This window comes from Callithrix jacchus, chromosome 2, assembly GCF_049354715.1.
Source record: "Callithrix jacchus isolate 240 chromosome 2, calJac240_pri, whole genome shotgun sequence".
Lineage (NCBI taxonomy): Eukaryota > Metazoa > Chordata > Mammalia > Primates > Cebidae > Callithrix > Callithrix jacchus.
This window is the reverse complement of record NC_133503.1, coordinates 57,112,913-57,125,247: the sequence shown is the minus strand read 5'-3', so window position 1 is coordinate 57,125,247 and position 12,335 is coordinate 57,112,913. Positions and strand designations below refer to the sequence as shown.

General features: G+C 52.9%; 1 protein-coding gene across 30 annotated transcripts in view; it reads right to left on the bottom strand.

The window, feature by feature from the left end:
- The window catches only part of MAD1L1 (mitotic arrest deficient 1 like 1), a 415,821-nt gene that overhangs the window by 101,410 nt on the left and 302,076 nt on the right, over positions 1-12,335 (bottom strand). For 29 of the 30 annotated variants that reach the window (XR_013531716.1, XR_013531730.1, XR_013531734.1 and 26 more), the window contains one exon: positions 8,807-9,017. Coding sequence is in view for 27 of the 30 variants with exons in the window: in XM_035289591.3 (XP_035145482.1) it covers positions 8,807-9,017 (211 nt within the window). In the remaining 3 variants the exon portion in view is untranslated. Of the gene's footprint in view, positions 1-8,806; positions 9,018-10,176; positions 10,300-12,335 lie in introns of those variants that run through there. The other variant, XM_017969213.4, reaches the window with a different exon arrangement.

Here is a 12,335-nt window from a genome sequence, read left to right as displayed (position 1 = left end):
ACCTACATCCAAATGCATAAAAAATTACATTAACTATAATGGCCTAAATACATCTATTAAAAGGCAGAATACACGTACCAAGCAGGTGCACATGGAATGTTTTAAGGATGCTATCAAATTATCAGCTATCAAATAAATCTTAAATTAGAAAGAAACTGAATTGTAGAAAATAAGTTCCCTCAACATAATGAAATTAAACAAGAAGTCAGGAACAGAAATTACCCAGAAAATCTGGGAAACACACTTTGAAATTAAAAAACATACTTCTAAATATGGATCACAGCAGGCATCTTAGGCTGTCTGAGTTGCTATCACAGAATACCTAAGACTAATTTATAATGACCTGAAATTTACAGGCTCACAGTTCTGGAGGCTGGCAAGTTCGAGATGAAGGTACCAGCTTCTGACAAGGGCCTTCCTGAGGCGTCATCACATGGTGGAAGGCAGAAGGGCAGATACAGAGAGCCAACTAACAGAAGCCCTTTTGATTATGGCATGAATCCATTCACAAAGGTGGAGCCCTCAAGATGTAAACACCTCCCATGAGGCCCCACCTCCCAACACTATCACACTGGGATTAAGTTTCCCACATGTGGACTCTGGAGGGCCACGTTCAAACTGTAGTACATCTCAATGGAAATCTGAAAATATTTTGAACTGAACATAAAGAAAAATACAACATATCAAATTGTGCGAAACGCAGCTAATGCTGCACTCAGATGAAAATTTCTAACACAGAATGCTTATATTAGAAAACAGAAAAGATCTCAAATATGCAATCTAATCTTCCACCTGAGGAAGCCAGAACAAAAGGAGAGCAATCTAAAGCTAAAGTAGGCAGGAGGAAGGAAACATAGAACAAAAATCAGTAACATTGAAAACAGAACAATGATAGCAAAATATCAATGAAATCAAAAGCTACGTCTCTAAAGAGATCAGTAAAATTTATAAATCTCCAGCAAAGCTAACAGACCAAAAAAAAAAAGAGAGAGAAAGAAGACATAAACTACCAACATGAGGAAGGAAGGAGGGAGTACTGCTTTAAACCCAAACAGGCATGATAAAAGCAGTCAGGCAAGAGCACAAACAATTCACTGCTCACACTCAGATATAATGAACCAATTCCTCAACAACAAAAAAACCCCCAAAAACCCACAATCTACCAAAATTCAGCTGACATGAGAGAACTTACTATTTCTGTAATGATTAGAACCTGACACAACCACAATCCCTAGGCCCAGATGGTTTCACTGGCAAAGTCTATAAAACATTTAAAGAAGAAGCAACACCAATTCTACATAATCTCCTCCAGAACATTAAAAGGGGGACATTTTCCAACTGACTTCATTTGCTACATCTATACCACAACCAGACAAGGGCAGTACAAGAAAGCTACAGGCCAATATGAACAGAGATGCAAAAATCATGGACGATGTTAGCAAGATGAATTCAGCAACATGTAAAAATACTATGCCATAACTAACGGGGGTTTATTTGAGGAATGCAGAGTTGGTTTAACATTGGAAACTTCCCAAAAAAATCACAATGACACACTGTCAACTGCACCAACTGTCTAAGGAAAAAAACACATGTGATCTCATCATTGATGCAGGAAAAGTATTTGACAGATGCCAACATCCTACATGATAAACACTCTCAGCAAACTAAGAATAGAAGGAACGTTTTCAGCTTGATAAGGAAAAACCACAAATAAACTTCAGCTAGCAGCTTGCCTCATGGAGAAGGACGGACTGCTTTCCCCCTGAGGTGGAGAGAGAGGCCAGGATGTCGGTTCCTCGTCTCCTACTCAGCACAGTACTAAGGTCCTAGCCAGGGCAATATGGCAAGAAAACAAAATAAAAGACAGATCTTAGCAAAATAAGCAAAACTGTCCATATTCACAGATGCTATGACTGCAAAGGATTAGAAAACAAAATCAAAACAGCAACTAACCCAGAACTAAGAAGTGAGTTTAGCAAGGTCATGGGTTACAAAGCCAGCACAAACATTCATCATACTTGTATACACACTCACTGAACAATTAAAAACCACAAAAACAAGCCTACAAACAATTACATTAACTCCAAACACTAACAATAAAACCAAAGTAACTATGTGTATTTCTAACCAAAAAAAAGGGGTGGGTGGTATGGTGAAAATCACAAAACGCTGATGAAAAAAATCAAGAATGAAAAGAAATGGACAGACTCACTGTGTTCATGGATCAGAAGACTCATTGCAACTAAGATGTAGATTCTCCCCAGATTGATTGACAGATTTAACTAATTCCTATAAAATTCTGAACAGGCATTTTGTAGGTAAAGACAAGCTGAATCTAAATCTCGCATGCATAAAGTAGGGGATTGTGCTGTTGAGTTCAAGACTTACTATGAAGCTACAGTCAATACAGGGTGGTGTTATTAACAGCAAAGGGACAGACCCTTAGATCAAGGGAACAGAATAGAAGGTACAGAAAGAGACCTCCATAACTCATGGTCAACTGTTTGTTGACAAAGGCACAAACATAATGCAGTGGTGATAGGACAGTCTCGATAATGGCACAATTGCACATCCATATGAAAAAGAAAAAGCAAAAAGTACTTTGACCTCTATCTCACACCACAGGCAAAAATTAATGCAAAATGGATCACAGATTTCAATGTGAAACTTAAAACCTTTTAGTAAAGAACGTAAGAAAAAATATTTTGGCCTGGAGTTATGCAGGGAGTTTCTGAATCTGACCCCTGTAAGAGAAAAATTGATCATTAGCATGAACCAAAATGAAAAGTATGTGCTCTGAGGAACACTCTGTCAGAAAATGAGGAAATGGCTGGGAGAAGATATTTATCTGTTACATACTGGACTCAGATTCACCCCAAACGCAATACTAACAATCCAATTAAAAACATGGGCAGCACCAGGCAGCACGTGGGGGGCACCTACTTTTCCAGGCAGTGGAGAGCCACCAGCTGGTGCCCGAGGCCCTGGCCATCACATCACTTCTCTGTCTCCAACACTACCAGCAGAGCCCACCATGGAGCCCACAACAGAGCGCCTGCCATGCCTGCCACTGCTCCCCATAACCCACTGGTCTCTAGAGGAACCCACGATGGAACACCTTCCACGTCTGCCACTGCTCCCCATGACCCATCAGTCCCTAGAGGAGCCCATGACCGAACTCCCAGGCTTTCTTCTCCAACTCCCACCAGCTGCTGAGCAGGGCTGAAGCCCCTGTACCCCAATCCCATTTGAGCTGCTCAGCCATTGACATTGCACTATGTTTGTACTGAACAAACTGAGGTGTGGGCAGGTGACAGCCCTGCCCAGGTGGCATGGGGTGGGGCATTATGTAAACACAGGCCTGTGCCATGTGACAGCTGGGCACTGGTTTCTGGCTGTGGGAGGGCACACCTGCCTCAGCACTTCCAGGACGATGGGCAGCTCCTCATAGTGCTTGGCCTGGTGATCCATGGAGTGGCCATCAGGACACCTCATGAGGCCACCTCTGGGGCCAGTGCCAGCCAAACGGGAAGAGCATGAGTCCTGAGACTGCAGAGGACATGTGCTGATACAGAGAGAAGCAGCGCACAGGACAAAACAAAAAGACAGAGTCACTGCTCCCTGCCTCAGCCCAGGCAGGGCCACCAAACCAGGCCTCCCCCGAGGGCACCCTCCTCCCTAAGGCAGAGCAGATGGGCTCCAGGTGGAAGACCTTGGTGGCCAGCCATCTTCCCCTCCCTCCTCCCCTCCTGGACCTCTCCTCTCTTCTTCCACCTCCTCCTTTCTCCTCTCAGCATCTCTTCTCCCTCTTTCTCGATCCCCCACCCTTCCTCTCCCTCCCCTGTCTCCCTCATGCCCAGAGACCTCTAGGATTAGCTGCGCCCACACAAGCAGTGAGAAATTTGATCACCTTCAACATGCTGCTCTGATAAGATTACATTATTTTAATATTAATGCATTACCTAATTAAGCTGCAATTAACAATCTCCCTAGCCCAGCTTGTACACAGCAGGGAGGAACCAGAGCCAGAAGGGGAGGCTGGGGTTTGGGGCTCCCATCGGCCAAGGGCCCATGCCGGTGGCACGGGTTGTTCAGTGACTGCCTTGCCAAAGAAACCAGGAAAATCACAAGGGTTTTCGTGCCTGACCTTCCAAGCATAGTGACCCAGATCTCTGAGGCCAGGGGCCTCTTCATGTGTTTCTGTGTCCTCTCTGGCCGGAGGTCCAGGGCCCATACCAGAGACAGTACTTGGGGAAGCTGTAGCAAACACGAAAGGGGGCTCTTGAGCCTGCAGCCTCACCACATCTCCTCGTCCCATACCACCTCCATGTCCCCTCACCCCTTGCCCTGTCCCACCGCCGCATGCCCTCACCCCATCCCACTGCCGCATCCCCTCGCCCTGTCCCACCACCATGTCCCCTCTCCCCTTTCCACCACCACATCCCCTGGCCCCATTCCACCGCCACACATCCTCACCTTCTTCCTTGGGGACCCTGATTTCCCAGAGCAGGAAGAGACATCTGCTTACCCCAGAGATGCTGGGTGATCAGGGTGTGAAGGAACTCCCCTGGGACTGGCTCCCTGGTGAGACACTGGGCACTGTTTCAGGCCATCCGGCTTTCCCTTGTCCAGTGACAGGCCTGCTATCCACAGATCTGCTGGTCTGAAGCCCTTACAACTTACCCTGGTCTCTCCTAACCCAGGAGACCCACCCCTAACACATGCTCAGGGCCAGTCAGGCTGGGGAGGAGCATCCATGTCTGTCCCAGCTCAGACCTGTCACTCAGCTGATGTGAGGACAGTGCAGGCACCCCACCCATGGTCCCAGGAGCGAGAGTGCATAATGGGGTCCATGTCAAGGGTCTGCTGATGCTGTGGGCACGCCCCCAACTCCTCACCCCACCCACGATCATAGAAGCAAGGGTGCACCGTGGGGTCCATGTCAAGGGTTTGCTGGTGCTGAGGGCATGCCCCAACCCCTCATCTGGAGAATGGGGAGAGCACAGCCCTCCCTAGCAGTGAGCATGTGAGTTGGGGTTTTCTTTCTAACTTTAGATTTACACGCACATGAGTTAGGGAGCAGGGGTTTCCCACACTTCTCATTTCCTTCCATTCTCTCCAGAGACCACTGCGTGCACCTCTCTCAGCTGATCATGTTGGTATGAACTGCATTTCTCTGGAAAACACTTTCTGTGGCTCCTTTGGGACCTGATCGCTTGGGCGTCCTGCTGACTTCCCATGGGATGGTGAGGCTTCAGCTCTCCCTCCCTCCCTCCAACACACATGTCCCCTCGTCCCTGTCCTCTTTCTTAATATGAGGCTCATGGCTATGTTCAGATCAGGCCTCAGCTCCCTTACAGCTGTGTGAAGCTGCTCAGGGCCACACTGACACCATGGCTTCTCGAGCATCTCTGTTCTCCCCAGGGCCAACGATCGTCCTGCCTCCCACGTGCTCAGCTTTCTAGGCGCTCATTACTCCTGTCAGCCGTGCCTCTTCACCAGCTGTCTACACTGTGCTTCCCAGTCTTTTTTTGTGGGGCGGCAAACCTAAAATCTGAGAACTATGTGTAGCACACAGGGAAGGAGGCTGCCTGCAGCCAGAGGCAGCGACCCAGGGACCCAGAATCAATGTCCATGGCAGACCACGCCTGGCTCACACGTGTGGAAAGCTCCAATTCACACCATGACACCCGACTCACCAGGTTCTGTCTCAGAACCTCTGTGGCTCCCTGGATCTGGGGGCTTCCTTCTCTACTCTCTGCAGTGGGAGCTCCTGCTCTGTATTCCAGAACCTCTGGCCTATTCTGGCCCCTGCCGGCTGCTTCCCAGGCCTAAGAGCTTCCTTCTCTGCTCCTGCAGCGGAAGCCCCTGTGGTCAGCTGTGTGTCAGAGCCTTTTCTGCTTTACTCCCTCATCTTTTGGGAGGACATCCTTTGCCAGATTCCTGAGAGAGGGTGCAGGGACAGTCCAGTTAAGACCTTGAACCCCTGCAGATGCATGTACTTCTTCCTTTAGACATGATGCGGGGCTTGGTGGGTGAGGGGTAGGAGATCCCAAGATGCAGATCCTCACTAGGAGAGGGCACTAAAGGCTCAGGGATGCTCCAGGTAGGAGCATGGAGCAGCCTGTGGCCGTTTTCCCCAGGGAGTGATTGATGAGACAATCCAGCTGGAGAACTGCCAACGCCAGGTCCTTCTGGGCTGCTCAGATTCCACAGAGAGGTTTTTCCACCGTGGCCTCCAGGGTCACATCTGCTGCCCACGTTCCACAGGGCATGTGGGGGTGCGGTCTGGGCTTAGTTCAGGCCTGTTGTCCCAACTCGGACCTGTCCAGGGACCTCACCTGCCCTCTCTAGAGCAGCAGTCCACAAACCTGCCGAGCATCCGCGTGGTCTGCAGGGCCGCCTAGCACAGACTGCTGGCAGCCCCCAGGCCTCCAGCCAAGCCAGTCTGAGATGAGGCCTGATAATCCACATTTCTAAGAGGCTCCCAGGGAGGCTGCAGCAGCCTGGGGACTGCCCTTTAAGGATCAATGCTCCAAGAAGAGGCCGCTGGCTTATTTTGGAGTTTTTGTCTTTGCTTGGGGAGGCAACTGTCCTGTGTGCACAGATGGAGAGATGATCCCGGGGACCCGTCTCTTGATTCAGCTCTCAAGCCTCTGGATCCAGCATGCTTCGGCCAGTGGCTTCCCTCCCCTAATGCACTTACAGACAGCTCCTGGGCCGCTTCAGAGTTTTGAGGCATCACTCAGGCGGGTTCCCAGCTCCACCTGCCACTTAGATTCCGGTTCCCTAGGTCAGCTCAGTCTTTTCACGGCCACCCACCCATTCCAGATTCCAAGTCTGCTGCTATATCCTCTCCCTCTGTGGGGTTAGGCCTCATACAAAAACAGAAGCCACTGCCATCACTGTGACTTCAGGGGGCATGGACATGAGTTGCATCAGCCACTGGGGCCTGGATGCCTGACCTACCCTCACCTCCTGGAGGGCATGATGTGGCATGGCTCCTGTCTATCCCAGGCCTCTGCTCACCTGCCCCGTCCTGGCTTCCAGGCCACCCTGGCCCTGACTTCTCCATGGTCAGCTCTGACATGCCTTTCCACATCCCCTGCTCCCATATCAGCCAAGGCCCAGATGCCTGTCACAGCCAGATGCCAACCACCCATGTGCCCGAGACTGTGCAGAGACCCAGACAACAGGTAAATGAACGGATGAGCAAATGGGCATACAAGCAAGGCAAGGGTCCTTGACAGTAGGGGATGGAAGACCCATTCCCAAAGCCCTCTCCCAGAGTGCAGAGCCACCTAAAAACAAATACGGCTCCAAGTCTAAATGCTCAGTTCTGAAACCTGCCAAAAACACTTGCAGAAAGCAGGGCGGGAGAGGGAGCCAGGGCTGGACTGGAAGGGGGCTGGAGACATGAGGGCTCAGGCTCTCACAGCCACAGTAGAGGCTGGGAGTTGCCCTTGTGCGGGTGGGCAGCTGGAAAGGAGCCCCCAACTGCCATCAGCTCACCCCTCGATCTGGCAAGACAGGCCTCCTCTTCTGGCTTTTGTCCTCTACCCCCACCACAATACTGGGGAGGAAGGTGGACCACCACTTAGGGCATGCCTGGCTTATGGGGGGCACACAGGAGGGAGGAAAGACCCCACCTAAGACACTCTCCACAAAAGAGTGGCGCAGAGGACAGTCACGACTGATACATCGGCCTGGGTGCTGCGCTGCAGGAAGGAGACAAGTGACTGCTACATAACCTCTGCCCTGCATGCTCCCAGGAACGCTCTGCTGGGGTCCAGGGCACAATGTCAAGTATGCGGAAAGAAACAGGAGAGGGCATCATCAGATAAAAGCGAGTCTGAAACAAATGCAAGATGCTAAAGGACAGAAAGCAGTGGCCTACAGGCCCCACCACAGACGACCCTGCAGACATCCCCAAAGGAAGGGCTGATGGGTGGACATCTCAGACACAGATGTTCCTGTAGACACCCCCAAGGGAGAGGCTGATGGGCAGGCATCTGAGACAGGAGCGAAGGGACGCCGAGCCATGCTCCAGGCTGCTGCTAAGGGCTGGACAGGGAGCCCTCCCCCAGGTCCCTCCAAGAGCCGGTAGCATGGGGCAATGACCAGCTCTGTCCAACAGCAGAGAATAATGCAGTTGAAAGGGGTCTCCTGAGCCCCACAGCCTTCCTGGGGATGCAGACTGCACAGCGACTCTGGGCTCCGGACCTTGCTTCTCTGTGGGGGTGCCCTGCAGAGTGGACACAGCCCCGGCAGCACCCCTCAAGGATTGACGTGAGCAGACCCCAGCACCACCTCACCACATCAGGGGACAGGCCGGCACTGCAAAGGCCACAGCCCTTACTTAGACCTGGAGGGTACAGGCAGGACCACTGGCCCTCATGGGGGCCTCACTCTTCCACAGCCCTTTGCTGTGAAGGGCTCTCTAGACTCCGTGAAGTGCACTTAGGCTGGTGAAAGATGGGCTCTGCTTTTGTGGAGGACTGGATTTACTTGAGATTAATGGGGTGTGTATAAACCGATAAATGATACAAGTCTGTTCCAGGAGCTTGAGATTTCAGTCCCTTACTTCTCCACTGCTGCCTGCAGACTGGGATGACTCTACCTGTTTGCACAGCCCCTCAGGAACACGGGGCCAGGGTTCTCTGCCCCAGTGACCTCCTGGCCCGGATGCCCACAGGGGGAGGACAGACCCTCTGGGGACAACAGGCAGGTGACAGCTAGAGGCTGCCCTGACAGGGCGCATGGATGGACCAACCCAAGGGAGGTCAAGAATAACGCCGGGGCCTACCTGCCACCTCCTTGGACGATGGCAGACTTGCTGCAGCAGCCTCAAGGTCAGCTGGGACGGTGCCTCCTTTCTCCATGGTGTGCAGCAGCCCTCGCAGCCGCTCACACTCTGCCTGCAGCTGGTTGTGGTCTTCACGCAGGCGCTGCCTGGCCACACTGGCAGGGTTCAGGCTCATGTGCAGCACTTTGGTCTTGCTCTGGTCATAGTCACCCTATAGGAACACACAAAGCATGGGTCACCATGGCCCAGGCACACACGCAGCCTGGTTACAAGCAGCACAGTCACACACGGCACAGGTCACCATGGCCCAGGCACACACATAGCATGGGTCCCACACAGCATGGGTCACCATGGCCCAGGCACACACACAGCATAAGGCACATACAGCATGGGTCACCATGGCCCAGGCACACACACGGCATGAGGCACACACAGCATGGGTCACCATGGCCCAGGCACACACACAGCATGAGGCACACACAGCATGGGTCACCATGGCCCAGGCACACACATAGCATGGGTCACACACAGCATGGGTCACCATGGCCCAGGCACACACACAGCATGAGGCACACACAGCATGGGTCACCATGGCCCAGGCACAAACACAGCAGGAGGCACACACAGCATGGGTCACCATGGCCCAGGCACACATGCAGTATGGGTCACCATGGCCCAGGCACACACGCGGCATGGGTCACACACAACATGGGTCACCATGGCCCAGGCACACATGCAGCACGGGTCACACACAGCACAGGTCACCACGGCCCAGACACACACACACAGCATGGGTCACACACAGCACAGTATTCTGTTCTTTTGTCTTCTTGAACCTGCCTAGCAGCCACATCTCCTTGAAGGAGTGGCTCCTTCCCTGTGTCCTATGGACAGGTGCAGGAAAATCACATATGTGACAAAGGGTTCAGAACCACAACATATGAAGAACTTAAGAAATACACAAGACCACATCAGACAACTCAATCTAAAAATGAGCAAAAAATGTGAAGACACAAAAAAAGATACCCAAAAAGCTAATAAACACATAAGAAGGCGCACATGCACAGGCCAGGGCTCTTGCCAAGCACTGAGACCCTGCAGCTCATGGCTGTGAGCTGCGGGCAGTGACAGACTGGGTGGGCACGCCGTCCCTCAGGCCCAGATGCCACCAGCCCCTTGTGAGTGGGGTGTATAGCCAGCAAGCCAGGCCAGCCCTGCACATTCCCAGGGGGAACTCACTCCTTGGCAATGAGTTCCTGCTACCCTCAGGGCTTCTGCCCACGCACTGTCCTGTCTCCTAAAGAACAGGGAAACACATCCTGTGTTCGGGTCACTCCATGCTTTCAGGAAAAAGGCTGGTGTGGACGTACCCCATGAGGTGAAGAAGTTGAGCGCAGTAAGCCCCTGGCCTCCCAGGAGCTCAGGCTGCTATGAGCCACTGCTGTCCGAGTCCCCGAAGGACAGCTAGGCCTGGCCTGGGCTGTGCCCATTGCAGAGCACCTTACTGGGACCAGAGCCCGTCAGCTGTGGGCGATCCAATGTTCCTTCAATAGGGAGGGAGGAGGGAATGGGGAAGAAGAAAAGAGACCTCACCCCTCCTGGTGCTACCCTGGACTCTAAAACAGCCCCTGATGTCATATCACACAAGCTAGCAGCTGGCCCTGCTATCCCCTCATGGAAGAGGCTGGGGAGACGGATACGCTGACCTGGAACAGGGACCCCCCCCCTGCTGCACTCTGGCATGATGGCAGAGGCCACTGCAGAGGGAAGTGGGGTTTGCAGACATGGTTTGCATGGCTGCTTCCTCTGTGCTTCTGGGAAGGAGAAGGGGAGGGAAATCCACCCACTCAGGCCCAATGGGAGAGGACTGGGCCGGGGTAGGAGAAAATCCAAGCGGCTCTTCACAGGTTTTCCGAGAACCTTGTAAACCCCAGAGGATGAAGAGACATCCTGTAACACTGGCTGAATCATAGACACTCGGGGTGAAGGACTGCTACTTCATCCAGTTTTACAGCCGGGGTAAGACAACCTAGTGTGCAGAATCCAGCCACCCACACACACTCAGGAGGCCCCTCTGATGGGTAGCACAGGCTTTCCTGGGCCTCTGTGGGCTGGATGGCATCTACCTGTCCACCACCTCACAGAGCCTTGAGGAGCCAAGGAGGGTGTGGGGAGATGGTAAGGGCTGCCTTCTGGGGAGACCAGCCAGTCATGGGTCTGTGCAGTCACCCTGCACTGTCCTAACCATGTAGCACAGCAACCGCACCAAGAAAGCAGCTCCGGCGCATGCGAGGCCAGCACAGGCCTGGCTGACAGAGCTAAGGGCACAGAAACACAAATCTGAATGTCAGATAACTTGCATGTGTCCCCAAATCTTCTACTTTAAAAATGTACAAGGCTTCTTAGTTCAGGGGCTGCACAACCGGTAGACTGGCGTCTGCTGACCCCCAGCAAGGATGAGGCCACATGGCATGTACTTGGCCCTCCTCTGACCCAGAGCAGCGAGATCCTCCTCCCCCTGGCCTCAGCCCGCTCTTTCTCCCCAGGCTTCAACACCACTGGCCCCCTGAAGGTACCCCTGGGCGGGAGGAGGCAGTGCCATCCTGGAGGCCCCCCAGCGAGGCCTCTCCTGGCCCCAGCAACCTCCCACTTAGCAGGCAGGGGGACTTGCAGGAGGGGCGGGGCTCAGCGGTGGCGTGCCCAGTGCTGGCCTTGGACCCAGCAATGCCCAAGGATGTCAAGTTCCCTGGGGTACAAGTTGTCCTAGTAACACCGAATGTTCCATGGTCAGAACAGAGCCAGAGATGCAACCCCACCTCCTCCTGCCTCACCCCCCCAGCAGGGTGCCTGTGAACGACCCATCATCCTGGGGTGAGGTTTCCCCCTTGATAGGGAGCCTGAGGTCCAGAAAACAATTCTGCATATTGGAGGATTTAAGGACCAAAAGCAGGAGCCAGTAGAGATTAAGGAAATGAAACCAAAACAGAAAGAAGATAAAACCAAGAAGTTCTTAAAAGCCAATCCTGTCACCACCCGGCCCCCAACAGTGCCGCTCACTGCACTGCTGACCCCACTGGGGACTAAGGCTTGGTGTTTGCAAAGTCATCGTGTCCACACTGCAACCAACCCCCAGCCCTGTCCTCAGCCCCTCACAGTGTGAGACCAACAGGGTTGGAGCAGGTTCCCATGGCCCAACTTCCTCCTGGAGCAGGAGGTCCTGGATCATGGAGAGCATTCACTAGGCATCTGCCACCAGGGCTTGAGTGACCTGCTGATGGCACCGCTGACCAGGGCTGAGAACAAGCCTGGGCTCCGCAGCGAGGCCTCACCTGGCCCCAGCAATCTCCCACTTAGCAGGCAGGGAGAGGTCACATGCCTGGCAGCGGTCACAACCTAACTCCTGGGAGGGCCAAGGATGGAGGAGGATGGGCTCTAGGGCCCTGTGCAGACAGCAACATTCTGGGCAGCTACTCACCTTTCTGTAAACTCAGGGGACTTTCCCTGTCTAATGCCCAGAGAAGGCAGAGCC